This window comes from Physeter macrocephalus, chromosome 19 (genome assembly GCF_002837175.3).
Source record: "Physeter macrocephalus isolate SW-GA chromosome 19, ASM283717v5, whole genome shotgun sequence".
Classification (NCBI taxonomy): Eukaryota; Metazoa; Chordata; class Mammalia; order Artiodactyla; family Physeteridae; genus Physeter; species Physeter macrocephalus.
In genome coordinates this window covers 17,603,414-17,621,871 of record NC_041232.1, presented here as the reverse complement: position 1 = coordinate 17,621,871, position 18,458 = coordinate 17,603,414, and the positions used below count along the sequence as shown (strand labels likewise).

The window sequence follows — 18,458 nt, the reverse complement described above, 5'->3', positions numbered from 1 at the left end:
TCCCGATCACACTACCCTCAGAGAGGCCCGGTTACTCCAAGGCAGGTCCCGATCACACTACCCTCAGAGAGGCCCGGTTACTCCAAGGCAGGTCCCGATCACACTACCCTCAGAGAGGCCCGGTTACTCCAAGGCAGGTCCCGATCACACTACCCTCAGAGAGGCCCGGTTACTCCAAGGCAGGTCCCGATCACACTACCCTCAGAGAGGCCCGGTTACTCCAAGGCAGGTCCCGATCACACTACCCTCAGAGAGGCCCGGTTACTCCAAGGCAGGTCCCGATCACACTACCCTCAGAGAGGCCCGGTTACTCCAAGGCAGGTCCCGATCAAACTACCCGCAGAGAGGCCCGGTTACTCCAAGGCAGGTCCCGATCAAACTACCCTCAGAGAGGCCCGGTTACTCCAAGGCAGGTCCCGATCAAACTACCCTCAGAGAGGCCCGGGTACTCCAAGGCAGGTGCTGCCCCACAGTGCCCACCCACCGAGTGAACCACATTAAAGGGCTGCGGACACACTACCCTGGCGGCATAGTTATTCTTGTCAGGCTGGATGATCTTCAGGTCCAGGACGAGCTCGGCGAGCACCAGGAGGGCATCCAGAACGACCAGGCAGATGATGATAACCTGTGGACCAAGGGAAGAAGCAAGAAACCATGAGACCTAAATGGGGACCCGCCTTTCATCTTTAAGGGCTGGAGACATCTGAGTGAAACCACCGGGGAAAGATGCCAAGGATGGTAGGCCACTGCCCACAGCCCGCGCGCCCTGCAGGGAGCCTGCTGGGGGCCAGCTCCTCTCGACACGAGCCCCTCCTTCCAGCCCTGGGCAGTGCCTGTCCTAAAGCCTCCATGTGGCTCACTGACTGACCCTCGGTCACCACTGGTCTTTCTCTTACTCGTAAACATTCACTGCTTCTCAGCATCTCTCCAACCAAACTGCTAATTCCTAGATGGCAAAAAATACTAAAGTTTCTAAAAGCGTTTATTTTTCTAGTTCTGGGGATTGCTCTTGCCAGGGTACGCCCAGAACAGATGCTCAATAAGCAATTTAAAATTTAAAACAGGGCTTCCCTGGTGGCGCAGCGGTTGAGAGTCTGCCTGCCGATACAGAGGACGTGGGTTCGTGCCCCGGTCCAGGAGGATCCCACATGCCGTGCAGCGGCTGGGCCCGTGAGCCGTGGCCGCTGAGCCTGCGCGTCTGGAGCCTGTGCTCCGCAAAGGGAGAGGCCACAACAGTGAGAGGCTCGCGTACCGCAAAAAAATAATAATAATAAAATTTAAAACATCCAGCCTCAGAGATAAGGCCTCCTCCAGGCAGCTGGGTTAGAGTGACGTCCACTGTGCCCATGAAACAGCTTCTGGCTGGAGCCGTGAGGTCCCCACCCCAACTCCCATGTGTTCGCTGGGAGTGAAGGGGGAGGGAGTCCTGTGTCTCCTGGAGAACAGAGAAGAGCTGCTGTAGGAAAGACAATCCGGTGGGTTTTGTGACCTGCTGGAGCGGGGAGGAAGGTGGGGACCAGGGTGAAGTGAGTGGGTGGTCTTATCGATGGCAGTGGGGGTAGTCATGGTGATGGAGGTGGTGATGATGGTGAGGACATTAAAGGTGGGGTGGAGGTGATGGCATTTGGGGAGACCCTGGGGATGACATGGTGGTGGTGGAAATGGCAGCAACGGGAGGAACCCCAAAGGACACTGCGTGACCCTTCTCTTCCCTTGGAAATACGGGACCATCACTTACTCCCCCCAGGGCCTTGCCTCTTACACTCTAAAGTAGATAGATTTTGACCTCTGAAAATAAATCTGCCGTTATCTTGGCAGTTTCTACAGTTTCAGGGTGAAATTAAACAAGTTCAGGCCTATAAAGAGTGGACTATTAAACCTTTTGACCATTTCAACCTGTAGTAATTGTTTCAGTAATTAAAGTATTTGATGACATGGTTTATTGTGAAAATTGTATGGCAAAGTGCTTTGTAATGAAGTTTTGAGACAAATCCAAATTCAGTAGCTTAGTAAAGGTTCAAGGGACTTCCCTGGTGGCTCAGAGGTTAAGAATCCACCTGCCAATGCAGGGGACGCGGGTTCGATCCCTGGTCCGGGAAGATCCCACATGCCACGGAGCAACTAAGCCTGTGCACCACAACTCCTGAGCCTGCGAGCCACAACTACTAAGCCCGTGTGCCACAACTACTGAAGCCTGCGCGCCTAGAGCCCGTGCTCCGCAACAAGAGAAGCCACCGCAATGAGAAGCCCATGCACTGCAACGAAGAGTAGCTACCTGCTCGCCACAACTAGAGAAAGCCCACGTGCAGCAATGAAGACCCAATGCAGCCAAAAAAATACTCAAGCCCCAGGTGAGGTCTTTCTTTCCTTCTTTCTTTCCTCCTTCCCTCTTTGGTTTTTAGACCTAAAGGGATCTAAGAGCTCATCTGGTCTAAAACCAAGGCACAGAGTTATTAAAAACAGACTGAATATTCAGCCATAAAAAAAGAATGAAAGCACTGACACGTGCTACAATGTGGATGAACCTAGAAAATATGCTAAGTGAAAGAAGCCCAACACAAAAGACCACATATGTTTTATGATTCCATTTACATGAAATGTCCGGAATAGGCAAATCAATAGAGACAGAAAGTAGATTAGTGTTTATCGGGGATTGGGGGTTATTGTTTAATGGGTACTAGATCTCTTTTTGGGGTGATGGAAATGTTCTGGAACTAGATAGTGGTTGACGGTTGGACAACATTGTGAATGTACTAAATAAATGCCACTGAATTATTCACTTTAAAATGATTAACTTTATGTGAATCTCACCTCAATTTTAAGAAGTGAGAGAGAGGCCCAAGGTCACAAACTATAATGCCCAGGTCCCAACCGCAGCCTCTATGAACTAATCCCTAAGGCCCTGAATTTGCCAGTTCCCAAGGCAGTACTAGTTCTGAAGGGAGCCACATCACAAAGAAAAATGCTGAGAATTCAGGGAAGCTGGTTAGTTCCAAATCGTCACTGGAAAATGGCCGTGCCTAGCCTCAGCACGCAGCAGCGCAGAGCGCGGGCTGGGGGGCAGCCAGTCCTGGGCCGGCTCCCCCGTTAGCCTGGGCCTTGGGCACAGCTCTCAACTCCGCTGAGCCTCAACGTTAACTCTAAGCTTCAGCTTCCCTCAGGGGATAATGGGGTTGGCCACACTTTCTACCCTGAGTGACAAGGGGGTGTGAGATCATGTGTGAGGAGCGCTCAGCGGTGGGCCCGGCCAGGGTGAGCAGGTAATAAAAGTGAGGCTCCTGGCCTTCCTGGCCATCCTCCCCTAGCCCAGCTACCCTGTCCGCCTGTGGTTTCCACAGACGCCTGACTCACCCCAAATTCTCTCCCTTGGTTGGCTGTGCCATTCTGTGGGAGAAGTGACAACAGTTAACTATATATCATGTCACCTTGGTCACCTCAAACCATGGGAATAGGTGGAGACTGCACCCAAGAAAGGGATTCCAGAATCTTCTTGTATGCTGGTTCTATCTGCAGAGATCAAACCCTTAAACCCTTACCCCTACTCCAAGGTGGCCTCCCTGCTTCTACTCTGGGCCCCTCTACACACTGCTCATGTCAACCCCTCCCCACCCCCATACTCAGAACCTTCGATGGCTGTCCACTGCCCACGGATGGCCTTCCAGTGCTTCCTCTCCCTCTACTGGATACATATAAGCCACGTGGACCCTTCTCAAATCCTCGAATACTGAAGACCCTTTCCTCCCCCCCCCGCCCTTTGCAAACACGGCCCCCTCTGCCTGGGAAGCTCCTCCCCTCCCATCCACAGAGCTCACTCCTGCCCAACCTTGAGGTGTCAGGTGAAATGTCACCTCCTCTGCCACACGTTGTCCACCTCACATCCTAGGTCGGGTCTCCCCCACCTCCAAGATCTCTCAGAGCCCCCTTCAGTTTCCGTACAGAGGACGTCTCTCCACTCGATTCCAGCATCTGTCTGATTACTGGAATGCCCACCTCTTCATGGACCATTAAGCCTCCAAGAGTGAGGGCAGGGACATGCCTACCACGCTCACTGCTGTACCCCTGGCACATAGTAGAAGCCAAGAAGCGACTGCTGAGTGAATGAATAAACATCTCTACTCTGCTTTCCCCCAGAGCCACGTGCCCCTGGGGGGCCCGGTCAGGAGAGGTGGGGCCTCGCAAGGGCTCCCCTTGCAGCTGGAAGGAAGCTGGCTCCTTCCTTCTCTCCTGAAATGGAGGGTTTGGGAGTTCAACACCAACAACTTAACACCACGTCTTCTCTTCTGTCAGAGCCACAGAGGAAAGCACTAAGCTGTCAGGAGTGCTGTGTTGCCTGCTTTGTTTCTCTAAGTCACACGAGAGTGGAAAAAAAAGACTGAAATAATTCCTTCTTTCTATTTTACCATGGAACAAAGTCAGTGACGGGAGAGGCAAGGGCTGCTTCTCTCTGCTTCCAGGGGGGACATTAGCTCTAGGGAGGGGCTGGATTATCATAGTTATCCCTGCAGCAGGGACCCCAAAATGGCTCCGTTCAGGGACTGGGCTGACAAGGAGCCTCCTGCTTTCTCCTGGGACTCAGAACATGCTTGCAGACACCTGCCTGCCCACACTGGGGACGTGGGGTGGGGTTCAGACAGGGCTGGCCAGACTCCACCCGCGTTTGTCCTTCAAAATCGGCAGACGTTGGGACAGACATTGAACCCTGTAGAAGTCCCATTCCCTTTGCTATTCTTTGAAGTCTGCGTCTCCCTCCCAGGGTCTCCCCATAACCACACCTGGAGGCTGGCGGTGGGTTAAGCAAGGCAGATATTTTTGGCATCCCTTCACAAAAGGAGAGACTGCCCCCCACCCCGCTCTCCTTTGTGTGTGTGTGGTAAATTTTGCATAACATAAAATTTACCATTTTAACTATTTTAAAGTTGGCATGAAGTTCAGAGGCATTATGCACATTCACAAAGTTGTGCAACCATCACCACTATCTAGTTCTGGAACGTTTTCATTCCTGCACGTGGAAACTCTGTATCCATTAAGCAGTCACTCCCCACCTTCCATTCCCTCCAATCTGCTGTCTCTGTGGATTTACGTGTTCTGACATTTCATATAAATGGAATTATAAGACATGTGGCCTTTTGTGTCTGGCTTCTTCCACTTCGGATCACGTTGACAAGGTTCATCCGAATTGTAGCATGTGTCAGTGCTTCAGTCCTTTTTATGGCTGAGGACAGATAGATCACATTTTGTTTATCCATTCATCAGGTGATGAACTTTAATTGACTTTTGGATTAGGACTTATTTTGCCCCAGACCACATGGGACCTGCCCAGCACATGGTCAGTGCTCAGTAGATGTGTGTGGAGTGAAGACGCTGGTGGCAGAGATGGGCCCCCACCCTGCCCTCGTGACTCTTTGCTGACGGCTCTGCCCCACCCCAGGCATCTCGGGCCTCTGCCCACCTACCTGAAACCTGTGGGCGCTGAAGAGCTTCCTCAAAGTGGTCCTGAAGTCGAGGCGGGGCCTGGGCACGGGGGCAGGGGCCGTGGTAGAATCAGCAGCCCTGCCCTCCTCGCCCGAGGCCGGTGTGGGCGGTGGCTGCTCCTCCTCCTCCTCCTCTTCATTCTCCCACTTCTTGTAGTTGATGTTCCACGCGTGGTAATCATCCCCAACGACGGTGAAGTGCTTCAAGAACTTGCTCATCCTCTCGGCGGGAGCCACCTTGGCCCTGCGGGTGACTGCCTGAAGGGAGGGGACAGAGAGGAAGCGCTCAGGTGGCCCGTCTGTCACTCTGGGGGAGCAGGGCCCCCGCTGGGCCGGGCCACGGGGTGAAGACAGTCCCCGTGCTCAGAGCACCGTGCAAGCACAGACCATGAGGTCACAGTGGTTTCTCATGCGTTTATTTTTGGAATCCAGGGTCTCAGGGCCGGTGAGGCAACAGGAAACCCCAGATTCCGTCAGGCCTGCCACTGTGGTCTGGTTGGCAGTAACCAACAGGAGAGGTACTGCCACCCAGTCGCAAAACACCCACCATGGGCCCTCATGTAAATACTGGAAAAGCAGCCCATGGTTCAGAGACATCACAATCCAAAACCCCAGAGGTGAGAGTTGGCAGTGTGGCGAGAGGGCCAAGGCAAAAGTAAAAGTACCCAAAGTTTCACACAAAAGTGAAGCCACCCTCCCCGCCTTCCATGCCACAGACCAGTCCTGGAAAGGTCTGAGCAGCAAGCGGATTTTTCCTAAGTTCAGCCAGTGCTGTTTTAAATACATTATGGACAGTTGTTTAAAGACGGATGGACTTCAAAGCAAAAAAGCAAATATCCTCCCATTCCTTTGTCCAACTTACCCTACCAGACATCAAATTTTTTATAAAGTTCGATAATGAAAACTTTCAGATATGTTTACAAGAATAGGCAATATGATCAGCATAACAGGAAAAAAGAGCCCCAAACAGACCCAGGTCCCTGTGGGAACCTGGATGTGATGGCAATGGCAGTCCAGATCAGTGAGAAAACACTGGAGAGGTTAGGATATCTGGCTTTCCCAACAGGGGAAAAAAAAAAAATCCCTACCTCACACCACACAGAGAATAAATTTCAGTTGTATTAACCTATATAAATGTATTTTAAAAAACTTTAAAAGTCTTAGAACAAAATACAGACAAGTATCTTTATGACCTCAGGTCTGGGAAGGATTGCTTAAATAAGACACAAAACACAAAAGAAATGGATAGACCTAACTCATCAAAGCTAAAAACTTTTATCTCTCGCTCTCTCACACACACATCTGTACAAAGTCAGATACACCACAGACTGGGAGTAAATATTTCCAATGTATTTAATAGACAAAGATTTTAGTGTCCAGAATATATAAAGAAATCTTACCAAAAAAATACAACTCCATGTAAAATTAGGTAGTGGATATTAACAGGCAGGTCACATGAGAGGAAACCCAGAGGGCCAAGACACTCAACTTCACTAATATTCAGGAAAATGTGAATTGACGTAACAATCACACAGTTTTTTTTCCTCACGTTGGCAAGAATTTAAGTCTACAATAGCAAATGTTGGTGAATGTGTGAAGCAATGGGGGTCTCCTGAACCCTGAAGACAGGAACAGACACTGGCACCACTACTTTTGGAAGCAATCTGGCATTGTTTTGTCAAGATGAAGCTGTACTAGTTGATCTAGTAATCCCACCCCTAGATAGGCTTCAAAGAGAAACTCACCCACATGTACTCAAATTAGTAACATATTCAAGAATGTTCACTGCAAATGTTCACCTAAATGGTAGGAGATAGAGAAGTGAATTTTCTCCATTCATGTGATGGAATTTTATACACAGTTAAAATGAATGGACTATGTCTCTGTGTATCACTGATGATATCCACGTGTACCCCCTCAGCAGTACTGAACACAGTAGATCACTCCCTTTCTTCAAAAACTTCCTTCATTGGCATCTGGGATTCCACACTCTCCTAGTTTTCTTCCTACGTCAATAGCCTCAAAATATTACTATATATTGTTTTCGGAAAGTGTAAAATGTGAGCATAAACATAGAAAAGAATGGGATTTCTGATTCTGACCATGATACAGTAACTGGTATAAACAACTATACCAGTTAGAGCAACTGCCATAAAATTAACTATACCAGTTAAAGCAACTGCCATAAGACTAGATAAACTATAAAACTGGATAAAATATATGAAATTTACTGTGATCCCTGAGAGAAGAGAAACAAATGAGATGAGCCCCACAATCACCTGCCTGGAAGTACTTTCTGAACTGTGGAGACAAAGATTATAGTTCAGGGCTATTGAACTTTCCTTCCTCAGGAATTTGTGTGTCAAGGTACCAGAGAAAAGGAAGCAGCGCAGAGAAGAAACTCAAAAAATTAGACTTTGGCTGAGTCCTAAAATTCACATGTGCAGAGCAAGACTCCATGAGGCAGGGCAAAATATAACTTTCAGGGAAAAAAAAAAAACAAACTCTTGGGGAACTGTGAGCTGAACTACTACCAGTTACACAGGGCTGGGTTAGGAGATCTGAGTTCCAAACAGCTAGAGTAGAGAGATCTTGTTGAACACTCTGAGCATTCAGTAGAAATTCCAAAAAAGCCATGCCTTATAAGTAGACCTAATCTAGCCCTCCAGTCAGGGCTACCTTAGACCTCTCCCAACTAAGCTTAAAAATAAGGCTTTTTGGGCTTCCCTGGTGGTGCAGTGGTTGAGAGTCTGCCTGCTAATGCAGGGGACACGGGTTTGAGCCCTGGTCTGGGAGGATCCCACATGCTGTGGAGCGACTGGGCCCGTGAGCCACAGCTACTGAGCCTGCGCGTCTGGAGCCTGTGCTCCGCAATGGGAGAGGCCGCGATAGTGAGAGGTCCGCGCACTGCGATGAAGAGTGGCCCCAGCTCGCCGCAACTAGAGAAAGCCCTCCCACAGAAACGAAGACCCAACGCAGCCAAATAAATAAATAAATTTAAAAAAAAAATAAGGCTTTTTAAAAAGATCAAACTTATCCCTAAGTAAATTAACTGCCAGTTGGAACAAAACTCAAAAGTGCTCTTTTGAGGAAGACAGCAAAACACCCTCAACAACATAACATTCATAATGTCCAACATACAATAAAAAATTACTAGGCAGATAAATAAGCAGAAAAAAATGTGTCCATAACCAATAGAAAAATTAGCTTAATAGCTCAAAAGGGACAGAGATAATGGAAATGGCCAATGGAGACTTGAAAATAGCTATTCTAAATATGTTCAAGGATTTCAAGGAAAACATGAACTTAATGAGGGAACAAATGGAGAATCTCAAAAGAGAAATGGAAACTATAAAAAAGATCTAAATGGATACTCTAGAACAGAAAAATACATATATGAAATAAAAAATCACTGGATGGGCTTAATAGCTGATTAGATGCTGCAGAAGAAAAGTTCAGTGAACTGAAAGATAAAAAATTGAAAATATCCAGTGGAAGCATGGAGAGAAAAACGACTGGGGGTGGGGGGAAGAATAGAGCCTCAGGGACAATAGTAAGTGGCCTAATATACATGTACCTGGAGTACCAAAAGGAGATGAGAGGAAAAATATTTGGAGAAATAATGGCTGAAGAAAATTTCCAAATTTGATGGAAAAATATAAACACGTAGATACAAGAGTCCATGTCCCCAGAGTATCATGTGACACCTGACCTAGAACAGAAGCCCATCAAGTGCCTGTTGGCTGAGGGCACTGGTGCCCTGTCTCCCACGCCAGCCCTCCAATTGCTGGGTTCCCAGGGCTGGCCAAGGGCCAGGCCCACAGATGTCCCAAATCTCTCTGGGTGTCTACTGGCCGTAATCCACCCCCCTCAAAACACCTCACCTAGCAGATGGAAACCTCCTGTACTAGTTCTCAGCATGGTGGGAACCTCAGGGTGCTTTGCAAAAACCACATTTTATATTTCATACAGGAAAGGAAATTTTTTTTGAAACTTTGCACCCAGTAAAGAAGCAACTTTCAGTAATATGGGATGAAAATATTTATGGCACCCAGCAGAGCACAAAACAACTCTGGTTTTAAGTCAAAAATCTGTCATTCCGGAAGCAGAAAAGTTCCAGAAAAGGGCAAAGATCATGAAAACGTTGTGGGCCTCAGCAACTTCACCACCCACTCTGGACTGTCAGCTCTCGGGATCCCCCAACCTTGCCTGGGTGGGACGGAAGGACTGACTCAGTGAGCTATGGGGACCACTGGCCTCAGTGCCTAGCCTGGAGCAGCCCCTCTGTAAGCACCAGCTGGTACTATTATTCCTCAACAACAAAAACTCTCACCTCCACTCCTCCAACTTCATCATCACCCGTGGATATGTCGTTTCTCTGGTTACTAGTCCCGCTGCCTGCTCTGCAACCCCCAGACAATTTAGTCACATGAACTGAAAGATTCCTTTTCTGGCTGAAGCTATATAGATTGAGTTGTTTCTTTCATGTGCAACCCGGAGAATCTAGATCAGTGGAGGCCCTGGCACTGGACACCCCCATCTCCATCTCCCCTGCATTAACCCTTGCAGTCCCAATATATCCTGGCATTGCTCTCTCTGGGGTCACCTTTCCGTATCAAAGCCTACAACTATGGTTCCAGCTGGACTGGACTGTATCCTCTCACACTGTGGACTTGGTTCTGTTTGACAACCTCGCCTCTTGATTTTTCTCCCATCTCTGGCCTCCCTTCCTGTACCATGTCCCTGCCCCCATGCCACCGGAAGTTCTCAAGTCCCCAACCCTGAGCTTGTCCTGGCACAGGGCGACTCTCTCCCTTCGGTGGTCTCTATACACCCGTGTTTTCAATGCTGCTCAGGTGCAAATCAGTCTCCAGCCTGCTGTCTGATATCCTGCCAGGTCATTAGTTGCTATGACCCAAACTGAACTAATTTCTTATCTTTCCCCCCAAATCCACTCTTCCTTACATGTTCCCCTAGGTCATGGTGTAACATCCACCCTGCTGCTCAAGCCAAGAACTAAAGATCATTCTTGGCTCCTCTCTCTTCATCAATCTAACCTCCTAAACACCACTCATGCTGCACCTCTCTTCTCCGTCTAACTCTCTCCTACAGCTCTCACCTCTTGCCGGGACGCCAGCACCAGCCTCCTCGCTCAGCCTCCTGCCTCTGACCCTTTCTCCACCCGGTGGTGGCCAGGGTCACCTTTCTCCAAGGTTGGTCTGGCTGTGTCCCTGCCCTCGCCTATCCTCCCCCTCTTCCCATTACCTTCAGTCCCTCCACCCTCACCCACTGCCAACCGCTGCCTTCAGGAGAAGGTCAAAGCTCTCTTGGTCTCCTCCCCAGCCTCCGCCACACTCCAGTTCACCAACTGCATTGCGGTTCTAGAATAAACCATGCTCTCTCTTGCTTCCAGGACTTCACAGGGCCTGCCCCCTGCCTGGAATACCCTCGCCTGTCTCACCCTAGTTCTCTTTCAAGTCTTACAGACGTCGATTTTACCTCCCCTGGGAGGTCTTCCTTAACCGCCGCCCGCTGGGTGAGGGTCCTTCCTCTACTTCCCCATCAAGCCCCTCACTAACAAACACTTTGACATCTCAAGGTTGTCTGTCTCCGGCACTGGTCTGTGAACTCTAGGAGGGCAGATGCTCTTCCTCCTCCAGTCACAGGGAGGGGCTCAATAAGTATTTAATAAATGCATTAACAACAAAACCGCAGGAGCTACCCATGAAAGGTAATCGCCTACTTCTGGTTTACACATGACAGGTATTTTATCTGAAAAATTACTACCTGGGAAAGAGGGGGAAAACAAGAAAAACCGACCCACGATTGTTGGAGAAGAAAACGTTCTTGTGAATGTCTATTCTTACAGACTCTGAAGCTGCCATCTGTAGGAGGGGGAAGTCCTTATTTCACGGTCATCCAACAATCACTGAAAAAGGTACTTTTAAAGAAAGTCAGTCGACTCTTGATTCCCAGGGCCTAATATCCCCTAAGTCCCCATTTCCCCGTTCCCTCCCACAGCCTACTTTTAGGGACCTGATTTGCTTATTAATCAATACTCGTACCCCAAACAAGACACAACAGCAGCAACATCTATTATTGTTGATTTTTTATTATTTGTTGTTATCAGCACACCGGTAAATTCCTTAAATGCACCATTTCATTTTAATTCCTAACACCCCTCTGAGGTCGAAGCCATCATTTTGGGTCTGGGTGAAAAAGGTGCCTCGTCCAAAGTCATACACTCAGAAAATGGCAGAGCCAGGATATGCCCTTGAGCTGTATGACCTGGAGTCCCTGTGTTAGAAGACATGGCCGAGAAAAAGCCAGGCAGCCCGAGACCGGAGATCTGCCTGTTAGGAGGGCGCAGTGGGATGAAGTGTGGCCGCCCCCAAATTCATGTCCATTTGAAACCTCAGAATGTGACCTTGCTTGGAATACAGGCCTTTGCAGATGTAATCAGTTAAAGATCTTGCTGGGAATTCCCTGGTGGTCCAGAGATCAGGACCCCGTGCTTTCGCTGCCGAGGGCCTGGGTTCAATCCCTGGTCAGGGAACTAATATCCCGCAAGCCACACACTGAGGCCAAAAAAAGGATCTTGCAATAAAACCATTCTGGATTTAGGGTGGACCCTAAATCCAGTGACTGGTGTCCTTATAAGAAAAGGAGAGGACACACAGAGGAGAAGGCCACGAGAAGATGGAGGCAGAGACTGGAGTGATGCATCTACAAGCCAAGGAATGCAGAGGAGAAGGCCACGAGAAGATGGAGGCAGAGATTGGAGTGATGCATCTACAAGCCAAGGAATGCCAAGGATTGCCAGCGACCGCTAGAAGCTGGGAGAAAGGGATGGAACAGATCCTCCCTCTGAGACTCCCTCTAACCCAGCCAATACCCTGATTTTAGAACTCTGGACTTCAGAACTGAGAGAAAAAATTTCTGTTGTTTTAAGCCATCTGGTTTGTGGTCGTTTGTTATGGCAACCCCAAGAAGCTAATACAGAGGGTGTGTGTCCGAGTCAGCCCAAGGGTACCACAGACCATGTGCTCTCGCTCTCTCTCTCTCTCTCTCTCATCTTCGTCAAGCCAAGGAATGCCAAGGATTGCCAGCGACCGCTAGAAGCTGGGAGAAAGGGATGGAACAGATCCTCCCTCTGAGACTCCCTCTAACCCAGCCAATACCCTGATTTTAGAACTCTGGACTTCAGAACTGAGAGAAAAAATTTCTGTTGTTTTAAGCCATCTGGTTTGTGGTCGTTTGTTATGGCAACCCCAAGAAGCTAATACAGAGGGTGTGTGTCCGAGTCAGCCCAAGGGTACCACAGACCATGTGCTCTCGCTCTCTCTCTCTCTCTCTCATCTTCGTGGGCCACACATCCATCCTGCATTCCTGGGAGAAATCAGACTCCTTTGGAGGTCACAAAACCACTTGTTTCTTTTTGCTTGCGGCTTATAGGCCACCTCCATCCCCTCTTGCTCTCACTTGATGCTGACAAAAATCCTGAGAAGTGCGTAGGACAGGGAGGTGTGGTCTCTCCATTCTGCAGAAGGGGAAACTGAAGTTTGGGGAGGGGAGACCTACTGCCCAAAGTCACCTGGTGTGGCAGGGTGACAGAGATGGGGGGAGGAAGGCACTCCCCTACACCACCTGGTGGGCAAGGAAATGGATACATCCTTCTTAGGAGGGCAATGAGGCAGTTTCATCTTTTGAAAAAATATTTGAGTCTCTCCAATGTGCCAGGCATGGGAGCAAAGGAGGATCAGCCTTAAACCGGTTTCTATCAAAATTTCAAATGTCATTGTTTGACCTGACAAGGGACTCACACATGAGCAAAAAGACACTCACGCATAGTGCTCACTGCAGACCTGCTACAACCTCAAGGTCCATGGTTAAATACACCGTGGTAGACCACACTATGGAATACCACACAGCTGTCAAGAATGCAGTACGCCAGCGTGGCTGTACATACTGACATAGAAAGGTGTCTCTCATCTATGATCAAGTAAAAACCAGCATATTACAGATCAAAATGTATAATGCCATTTTTGTTAAAAACAAAATCAACAACCCAAACCAAGTGGTTACCTCTATGAAGGGACAGGGATTGGGATTGGGTTGGAGGGTGAAGAGAAACTTTCTTTTTTTTTCCTATTAGGTTTAACCATAAGAAATAGTCATTTATGTAATAAGATCTAACCTGCAGAGAATGAAGTATTTGGGGGGAGTGGGGAAGGAGGGAGAATGAAAATAAAATATATATATATATATATATATATATATATATATATATATATATATATATATATATATATACATACACACACATACAGACACACACACATATATCTAATGTATACAACTGGAATCCCTGAATAAGAAAACCAAAACAATGGAAGAGAATGGTTCAAGATATAATTCAAGAAAACTTTCCTGAAATAAGACTTTTAAAAAAGTGACCATTTTGGGGGACTTCCCTGGTGGTCCAGTGGGTACGACTCCACACTCCCAATGCAGGGGCCTGGGTTCAATCCCTGGTCAAGCAACTAGATCCCGCATGCATGCCGCAACTAAGAAGTCCATGTGAAGCAACTGAGGAGTCCGCATGCCGTAACTAAGACCAGGTGCAGCCAAAATAAATAAATAAATACATATTTTTAAAAAATGTTTTTTTAATGACCATTTTTGTAGGTCAAAATTGGTAGAAACTGACAATTTCATGTGGTTCAACCTAATATATACTGTTTGTTGTTTTAATTTCTTACACTGAGAACTTGTTTGTGTACAGTTTTTAAAAACAAAGAAACATAAGTGGTAAAGCTGGCATATGAACTCAGGTCTACTAGTTTTGTTCTTTCTGAGACGTTCTGTCAATGAGGGGGAAAACGTGCCAGAAAGGCTGATATTTTTAAAGCAACAAGAACGATGATATTGAAAGACGCTGAATCAAGGTTCTGAGGTGCAATCCCCCCTCCCTTAGCAGGGGAAACTGAGACTTGCAACATGGCAATTGCCATCACCCAGTGGACAGTCCATGGACTTGCACCTGCACCTTGTCTTCCGGGTCCAGGGACCCTCAGACACACCCAGCCAGGGTCAGAGAAGTTGTCCCCAACCCCTGCCTTCCATCTCCCTCCCCCAAAGCCCACCTATCACTAAGCCCTGTGCCTTTTAGCATCTAAATGACCCTTGAATTCATCGTCTACTTCTCCCATCTTCTGCCACCTCCCTGCCCCGGCCTCCACCTTTTACTTGGAGGATGTACCAGCTCCTCACTGTTCTCCCCAACACTCTTAGATTCTCGTCAGCAGCCTGAGAGCACTTCTTGAAACATAATCACGTCACTCCCTGTGCAGAAAAGGCCTGGGGCTGCTGCCCTGCTTGGCCCTTGGCTGACATTTGGGAACTTGGATTTTGGGAGAGTTCCCACCTGGTAAGGACAGCTCACTGTGACTGGACTGTTTGTAAAGACAAGTGGTTTATGTAGAACACCTGCTTTCCTCTGGGTAGTCTGGAATTTTTGGAGTTTGGAAGGTACCCATGTGACCAGCCCCCAAATAAAAACCTTGGGTGCTGAGTCTCTAACAAGCTCTCCTAGCATGTGTTGTCACAATTTGCTGCTGGAGGAATTAAGCAAGTCCCATGTGACTTCACTGGGAGAGGAATCTGGAAGCTTGTGTCTGGTTTCCCCTGGATTTCACTTCACGTATCTTTTCCCTTTGCTGACTCTTCTCTGTAAAAATCTTAGCCATGAGTGGAACTGTATGCTGAGTCCTATGAGCCTTCCTAGCGAATCACTGAACCTGGGGTGATCTTGGGGATCCTAATGCACTCCCTTATTTGAAACTCTTCTTTGGCTTCCCACTGATCTTAAAAATAAAGACCCAGGGAATTCCCTGGTGGTCTAGTCGTTAGGACTCCACGCTTTCGCTGCCAAGGGCCTGGGCTCGATCCCTGGTCAGGGAACTAAGATCCCACAAGCAGTGTGGTGCGGCTGGGAAAAAAAAGAGACCCAAGTGCCTTCCAGAGACCTATAGCCCTTCTGCACGCTGTGGCCTCTGCCTGCCTATCCGACCTCACCTGTCACCAGTCTCTCTGCTCTGGCCACATGGTCTCCATGCAGCCCTTTGTACTCCATAGGTTCCTTCAACCACAAGGCCTTTGCACACGTGATTTCCTCTGCCTAGAATGCCCACTCCTCTTCCACCTTGTCATTTTTCTTTTCCTCCTTCAGGAGGTCTCCCTCAAGCATCCCAGCTCCAGGAAGCTGACCGTGTACCTCCCCTGTTGCATTCATGCATGGCGCACATGCCTCCCCAATGGAGATGGATCCAACTGTTTGTGTAACAGAGTCTGTTTCCTCCCCCACTCCCCATTGGGGGACTGGGTACGTGGGTTTCTGCTCATGCCATGTCCTCCGTATTCTTCATGCCTGGAAGACCACAGGTTCCCTCCCACTAAACATACCTGGAGGGCGGAATGAATGCCTCGAGCAAATATCTCCTCTTGGGGGACTCATGGACCCCAGGGGCTCGCGTACTGCAGCGCCACCTCCCCCTACCCTGTCCCCAGGGATTTATGTTCTGAGGAATGCCTATTTTTAAAATCAGGGAAGTCTTTAAATAAGCGTAGCAGCTTTTCCTTCTCTAGGGTGGGGAGGAAGTTTGAGGTTTCACGAAAATAACCACCGTGACGGCTGACTAGTTTGGGCAGGGGGTGGTGCTGCTGGTAGACTGAGAAGCCTGACTGGTGGCCCAGGTGCACCAGAGACGTATTCTCCAACTTTTCTCTCCATTTCCTGTAGGGTCAGAATCCCTCCTGACGTGATGGAAGAGTCTGTTGACCTGGCAAGTTGATCAGGAGGCTGGGTGGAGACGACGTGGGAAATAATATTTAAGGTAGTGGAAACTGTAGTGATTATAACTATCCCCAGAGCACCTGCCATTTTCTGAGCTCTGTGCAAAAGCCCTTTGTAACATACAGCAACAGCTCGACAAGGTGGGGACTGAATCCTCTTCATTTACAGGTGAGGAAACTGAGAACAGAGAGGCCAAGCAACTTGCCCCAGCTCACACAGCCAGTGAGAAGCAGAGCTCAGACTCCGACCCAGGCTGCCTGGCCCAGAGCCCTCTCCCTCCTGCACGACCTCTCTGAATGCTGCCCTGGACCCAGCTCGCAGCTGGTGAAGGCCAATGCTGGGCGGGGAGTTCAGCCCAGTGTTACTCAATAAGAAACGCATTTTATATCCTGCCACTTAGTACACATTGACGTATGCACGTTCTATAACCAACACTAAAGTTAACATGTGAGAGACTTATGTTTTCCACTTTATTCTATTTCTTAAAAGGCTGATGGCAGCCCATTAATGGATTTCAGGAATCACTAATGGGTTCAGTTTGAAAAACACGGGTATGGTGGGACGTACTCTGTCTATGTCCCCGGGGGAGGGAGAGGACGATTGTCAGAGAGGTGGCAGTCCTGCCCAAAGTCTGTGAATCAGCCATGTTAACGGGGAAGCGTAAGTCAGGCTGCTATTTGCAGCATAGAAAGAAATGAAAGCATAGAAAGAAAAATAGAGTTGCCCAGCTAGAAATTAGGACCTATCACCACTGCAACTGAGTCATCTGGGCCACCCCATCCCCCAACATCTTAGTGATGCTTCAGCCATGGAAAAGATGGGATAAACAAGAATTCAGGGCTCCCCTCTTTCCTGCCCCACTGTGGCTCGGTCCTTGGAAGGAGGCCAGTGCGGCTGCAGTTTAACCAGTGGCTCTCAGCTCTGGCTGCACATTGGAACCACCTGGATGCTTAAAAAAAAACAAAACAAAACCCAGTGCCTGGGTCACAGGCCCCAAGATTGTGATTCAGTTGGTCTGGGGGTGGCCTGGGTGTTGGGATCTCCAATGTACAGCCAAGGTCAAGAACCAGCATCGTAAATGAACCTGGTGCCCCCAAACACCTTGTGAGAAGTGTGCCATAGGGCCAAAAGGACTTCTAAGCACACCTGGCAACCAGGTTCTCCAGATGTGGTTGGTGACTGCAATCATCTGAGCTGAGGACCAGGTCAGCTGACGGGCTGAAAACCTACTTTATCCGCATGATGGCGTCAATAGCTCCTGTGTTTCAAGCGTTTGTTATAGCCTGGCACCCTGCTAAGTGCTTTCCAGTCAGTATCTTGTTTAATCCTCTCTGTTCTCATTTTACAAAAGAGGAAAACGGAGGCTCAGAGAGGTGGGAAGGGGCAGGGAGGGCCCTGCTGGGGGCCCCTCTGGGCAGAGCTGGCTACAGCAAATCAGGTCTGAGCCCTGGCTAAAAACCCCACCAGTTTCTTCTATGACAGAGCTGTTTTCCTCCCCCAAATTAGAGGAGCTGGACAATTAAAAATCTCCTAAAAGCAATCCTATTAAAACAGTTTTTTAAAAACATAATTAACTTCACAAGGTAAATTATTAAAAGGAACTTGTTCTTTGAATCAGTAAGAGGCTTATTTGCTACACGTGGCCCTGGTCCAATTTCCCCAGCTCCCCAGCAATGCCCCTGGGGCCACCCCCTCTTTTGGCCTCTGTTCGATGACAGACAGGCTCCCGCCCCCAGGAGTCCCCCGAGGTGTGTCCTTGGCTCTGCATTCCAACACTCTGCTTGCCCTGATGTTTCTGTGTCCTCACCCGCACCCTTGCGACTTGTCCCTGCAGCCAGACCCCGTGACGTACCCGGAATCCCCAGCTTTACCTGCTGTCATTCACCCCAATGAGCAGACCTTTACTCCAGATCTATTTCTTTCAGTATTACTATTGTGAAAACATGAGCAAAAAGAAATAAATTAATAACCCCAACACACCAAATTTATCATCTACTTATCTACCCATCTCACTCTCTAATCTATGTCTTTTACAATTATAATCGAAGACTGCAGACAACTTTGTATCTTATTTTCTCCCCACTACCTATATGCATCAGACTTATGCCTTTTTTTTTTTTTTTTTTTTTTTT

At 48.4% G+C, this 18,458-nt stretch overlaps 1 protein-coding gene across 4 annotated transcripts in view; it reads right to left on the bottom strand.

The window, feature by feature from the left end:
• Positions 1-18,458, bottom strand: part of HVCN1 (hydrogen voltage gated channel 1) — a 30,459-nt gene that overhangs the window by 5,154 nt on the left and 6,847 nt on the right. For all 4 annotated transcript variants that reach the window (XM_007104209.4, XM_028479924.2, XM_028479923.1 and 1 more), the window contains 2 exons: positions 5,454-5,729; positions 521-625 (listed from right to left, as the gene is read on the bottom strand). In XM_007104209.4, the coding sequence (XP_007104271.1) occupies positions 521-625; positions 5,454-5,729 (381 nt within the window). The remainder of the gene's footprint in view (positions 1-520; positions 626-5,453; positions 5,730-18,458) is intronic.